Source organism: Octodon degus, unplaced genomic scaffold (genome assembly GCF_000260255.1).
Source record: "Octodon degus isolate 3935 unplaced genomic scaffold, OctDeg1.0 scaffold00255, whole genome shotgun sequence".
NCBI lineage: Eukaryota > Metazoa > Chordata > Mammalia > Rodentia > Octodontidae > Octodon > Octodon degus.
In genome coordinates this window covers 2201896-2207698 of record NW_004524831.1, presented here as the reverse complement: position 1 = coordinate 2207698, position 5803 = coordinate 2201896, and the positions used below count along the sequence as shown (strand labels likewise).

The 5803-nt window shown below is 37.8% G+C and overlaps 1 gene segment (V, D, J or C); it reads left to right on the top strand.

Moving 5' to 3' along the window:
* The first annotated feature begins 4443 nt into the window (after window positions 1-4443).
* On the top strand, window positions 4444-4967 carry LOC101585170. The segment is given in 2 exon segments: window positions 4444-4533; window positions 4639-4967. Coding segments are annotated over 2 exon segments (375 nt in total).
* The last annotated feature ends 836 nt before the right edge of the window (window positions 4968-5803 follow it).

The window sequence follows — 5803 nt, the reverse complement described above, 5'->3', positions numbered from 1 at the left end:
AAAAAAAAAAAAAAAAAAGCACCCTGCGAGGGCTTCTGGAGCCAGCAGATAGCGCTGTTGACCCGGGAGAAGCAGGCAGAGCCCCAGTAGCAGGTGCAGAGAATAAAACTGTGGACTTCTGGCTTCCTGTTGGCCTCTAGGTTTTCCCTTCTATAGAAACATCACAGGACTTGAGCATTCCTTGCAATGAATGAGCGGCTGTGAAGTATCCCCGTTCAAGTAAACATTCTACTACATTTCATTGTATAGGTCTATGTGAAGTCATGACACTTTCCTATTCATCAGTTTCACTTGATGAGTATTATAACTTCTATGCATCTTCAATTAGCTTGTAAATTTTATGAAGTTAGTTTCTTCAATTCCATAATCTCAGCATTTAAAATTGAATCATCTAGTTTAAACTCAAATATGAGGGGATGTCTCATGTAGAAATTAATGGTTCACATTTGAAAATTATATTATCACATCCTCTGCACAGGGTGCGAGAACACTCAAACCTCTCACATCTTGACCACCTCATAAGGCATGGTCCCAAGGCCCAGTATCATCTCCATGTGAATCCATGCACTCAGGTGTACAGAAGATAAGCAGCCTGGTCGAGTTCAAAGCAGTGGCGCAGACACCGTTGTGTTTTCTTACACTCCTCTGAGTAGGAATAGACCACTATAATGTTAACTGGTCATATACAGTTGAGTAAGAATCCCTCAACTAAATTGGTCAGCATATTTCTGGGTATGCTGAGAATATGTATTCTCACATAAGAATAGGAAGCAAATGAATATATCAAAAATATTCAATATCATTGATCATTTGAGAGATAAAAATTAAAACAACACTGAGATCCAATGTCACTCCAAAATGAATGGCTATATTCAATAAATCAAACAGTGACCAGTGCAAGGCTCTGGGAAATAAAGAATGCTACCTCTATCCCATTAGAGGGAGTGTAGACTAATGAAATCACTGTGGTAATTAGTGTGGGCTTTCCTTAGAAAGCTATGATCAGCAACTCCACTTGAAGCAGTCCTTCCTGTCCTTGGTGTCTTCCCAAAAGTACTAAAAGTATTCTAGTACAATCAGTATATACAAAATAGTTATGATAGATATACAGCTATTTTCTCTTAATTCAATGAATAGAGAGATTTGTACTAATAGTGTTTGTGGACAGAATATCATGTCTGCATCTTGTACTTGAATATTCACTAAGAATACAACAATATGCAATGTATTAATTATTGAATCTGTCCAACTCATCAGTTTTGAAACTGTCTCATTGCTATTTGCTTCTCAATAAAATTATTTTTTTAAAAAGCATCCTACCAGATTGACACATGTTTTTGACATGTTTATAGCAGCACAGATTATAAAAGCTAGAAACTGGAAATTGTCCAAATGCCCATCAACTGATGAATGGAAAAGATGTGCATTTTTTGTAGAATGGGTTTACTACACAACTACAGAGAAGGAAAATATTGAGATTCTTCTAGGAAAAGCAGAATAATCACATATAGCTCCACTGTCAGTTACTTACAGCTATTACTGTCATATATACTATGAGTCCAAGAACACAGTGTTGTTATTATTATCACAATGTACTGTTGTCTGTATTCAACTGTTAAGAAAGAAAATGATTTTCTATGACAAAAACATCTCCAAAACTATAACTCAATTCATAAAATATATTCAAAAATGAATGAAAATTTGCCATGCGAAAATGTTCAAAGCCTCCAAATGCCAATCGTTAAATACACTATAAAAATCAACCAAAAGTTAGGTTTAAAATTGCAAAATTCAAGGGCTGGCAAGACTAAGCACCTCACTAGGCAAGTGCCAGGACCAGGGTTTGATACCCTGCACTACATTCTGTGTCTTCCCTGCCCCTGGGCACAGTGAACCAGCCTCTGAGACTGGGTATGGTGGTGCACACTAGCATTCCCAGTGTGGGGGAGGCTAAAAACAGGAAGATCTCAAGGAGTCCGAGCTGTGTAGTGAGATCATATACCAAATACATTAAGCCAAACTAAACTAAAATTAAATTCAATTTAAAAATTCAATGGCAATATAACTAAGTTGTAAAATTTAATGCAAATAGAGCATAAAATTGATAATCTGAAGAAGAAAGAAATGATTTGAAAAAGACATTGTGTTCCTGAGAAAAAAATGGATATATTTTTTATAGAGAGATAAGTCAGCTATACATAGCTGTAGTACATACCTGAGATAAATTAATCTTAGAGAATGGAAGCCTTACTTCGGCTTGGCACTTTGGTATATCATATGCATGCTTTTTTTGGTTTTTTTTTTTTTTTTTTTGTGGATCTGAGGATTGATCTCAGGCCCTTCCACTTGCCAGGGAAGCACTTATACTATTGAGCCATCTCCCTGCCACTGGGGATGTATTAGTTTTTGACTGTGGCTCTGATTTCCTCTTAAAGGACAAACTACCCATAATCTGAATTCCTTCCACCGAGACTCATGCCACTAAAATCTAATATCTCCGCATGGTGCAGCATGTGGAGGTCGACTTCATCATGAAACAGAGTGACACTCATGTTAGAAATCACAAGCAAACCAGAAGAATCCATATATGCCATGCAGTATCTACAAACATACCAAAGTCATTTTTCACTGAAATACAACCAGTCCTAAAATTCAATTGAAGTTATAACACCCAAAGCCTCCCAACCAGAAGGGCTAGGTGTATAGGATGGAAATTCAAACTACAAATAATGCAAAACATGTCTTCAGTGTATATGTGAGAGATGAACTTATTCAATTAATACTCTGAATAGCTAACTACCACAAAAATGTTTACAATGAATGAAAATCTTAACACATATTTCACCAATAATAACACATAAGTTAGGAATGAGAATCTGGAAATAGACAAGATGTTAGCTTTCATTGAACAAAATGCAGCATAGAAGAATAAAAGCAGTTAAAGTAGAAAATAGAAAACAAAAGAAGAAAAAGATAATACATGAAATGGGAGATAAATGGATATAATAGAGTAAAAAAGATTAATGTGTGCTTTATGCATGTGTAAACATGACAACATAATAATCCCCAATCTGTCCATAGAGTATGCACTGTATTTATTTTGTGTTGTTTACTTATGTATTTGGTAAAGGGTCTCCCTGTACAGTTCAGACTCATACTGACCCTCCTGTCTGAGACAGATCTAACTATTAAAATGCACACTAAATCTATTAGAAGAAAACACAGCTAGAACTCTTTAAGACATAGGTGTAGGCAGAGAGTTCATGAAAAGAACTCAAACTGCATGGAAAGTACTTCAAAGAATCAACAGCTGAAATGTCATTTTATGATAGTGTTTACACATTAAAAGAAACCATCAACAAAATGAAGGGAATACCTACAGAATAGGAAAAGGTTTACCCAGCTGTCCTGCAGACAGAATACTTCTATATAGAAAATACGAGGCCGGGGAGATGGCTCAGTGGAATAAGCACTTCCCTGGCAAGTGCAAGGGCCTGAGTTCAATCCCTGGTTCTGCAAAAAAAAAAAAAAAAAAGAAAAGAAAGAAAGAAAGAAAGAAAATACGAAGAACTGAAAAAGCCCAGCCACCAAATTCAAGGCAATCCAAAATGGGCATTTGAGATGAATGCACATTTCTCAATTAAAGAAATGCACATGGCAAAAAAGTATATGAAAAAAAAGGTCTACACTATTGACCATTTGAGAAATGCAAATTAAAGCAACACTGAGGTTTCATCTCACCTCCAAAAAATGGCTGTAATCAAGAAATCAACTGTTGATAGAGCTGAACGGAAAAAGAAATACTTCACTCTCATTAGTGGAAGTGTAGTTTGGTATAGACACTGTGGGAATCAGTGCAGAAACATCCCAACAACTAGCATTTTAAGCCCTATTCAGCCCAACTGTCCACATTCAAGGGTTTTTTTCAAGAAAAATTCACAATATCATATCAGAACAATGTTTATGTACTGAGGTTTATAGCAGCACAATTTTCAGTAGTTATATCTTGGAAACAGCCCAAATGCCCATTAAATAAGGAACAGATAACAAAGATGTGGAAAATTTATGTATTGCAGTATTACTCAGTTATAAAGAAGGATAAACTTGAGTATTTTACAGGTAAGTGGATGCAATTTGAGAACATACTCGTAAGTGAAATGAAATGAGATTCACAAGTTCAAAGATCATATTGTCTCTCCACTGTAAAAAACTGAAAGAATGAATAACATCAAATGTGCATGATAAACACTTTGAAATGTGAAGAAACTGATGAAAACAAACAATAGGGAAAGGACAAAGTAAAAAGAAGTAAGGGGCAAAGAACATGTATATCTGTCCCTGGATATATAGCAAGAGGCCATGCAAATAAGGCCTCCCTCTGCAGATGAAAATCAGCCCAGTCCTGACCTGAGGCTCTGGATTAGAGCTCAGCCTTGAAAGCCAGCAGTCACCACACTGTTGTCAGAACTGAACACAGACAGCTCATCATGGAGCTTCGGCTGAGCCTGGTTCTCCTGCTGGTCATTTTGAAAGGTAAATTATTTAGAACAAAATATATTGATCACCTGAGTGGCATGAGTAGGATAAACAGTGGACCTCTGTGATGATTTCCTGAGTAAGGTGTGTCTCTCTTTCTAGGTGTCCAGGCTGAAGTGCAGCTGGTGGAGTCCGGAGGAGCCTTGGTGCAGCCTGGGGGGTCCCTGAGACTCTCCTGTATGGCCTCTGGATTCAATTTTGGGAGTTACGGCATGCACTGGATTCGCCAGGCTCCAGGGAAGGGGCTGGAGTGGATCTCACTCATCTATAATGATGGTAGTGATAAGTACTACGCAGACTCCGTGAAGGGCCGATTCACCATCTCCAGAGACAACGGAAAGAACATGCTGTATCTGCAAATGAGCAGCCTGAGGCCGGAGGATACGGCTCTGTATTACTGTGCAAAAGACACAGTGAGTGACTATCAGTGAGAACTCAGACAAAAACCTCTCTGCAGATACACTGAAGAGCAGAAGGGGGCTCTGTGCTATAAGAAACAGGCCAGGCCTCCAGAGCAGGGGCAGGGAAAGAAGCCATTGAGTGAGGGATTCCTGTGGGCCTCTTGGGTTCCCCTTCTGTATTCTCAGTACAGAAGCAGAACAAACCCTGCAATGCCTGAAATGCAGTGAAGTTTCCAAATTCGAGTAAATATCATCTGTTACATTTCATTGCACAGGAATTTTACTTAATGAGTCAACAGAATCTGTACTCATCGCAAATATCTTACATGTTCTCTCATGTCACTTTCCTCATCAAGTTCTTCATATCACCATGATCATCTAAACTTGAATAAGCTAATTTTATCCTAAGGATAAGGAGTTATTCCACACATAAATAAATCTTTCAGGTTATCGAATTAAATCTTCTAAATCCTTCTCCATTCTGACATTGGGCAGGTTTCTCCTACTGTAGAGCAACACTGGTGATATGTTAGGCAGCCTCATACCCAGCACCATGGGGAATATAATTTCATCTCCTAAGGGACTTCAAAACTTGCCTTGTCTATTTCTATGTTATACAATGTACTGTTAGAGAATTTTTGTATATATAGGAAGGTTGAAGAACAGGTACACAGAATCGATGTAACTGCCTACCCTCCCTCCACATTCACTGTCATAATGTACAAATTTGGCTGCTCAGAGTAGAAGAAAGATTATAATAGACATGTCTGAGTTCATTGTATAAAACCCACAGCCACTGCTTATGTTCATTAGAGCCTTAGGGAAAACAGATGTGATCTTCCCCTTTGTGGTTCTTGATTTCAAAT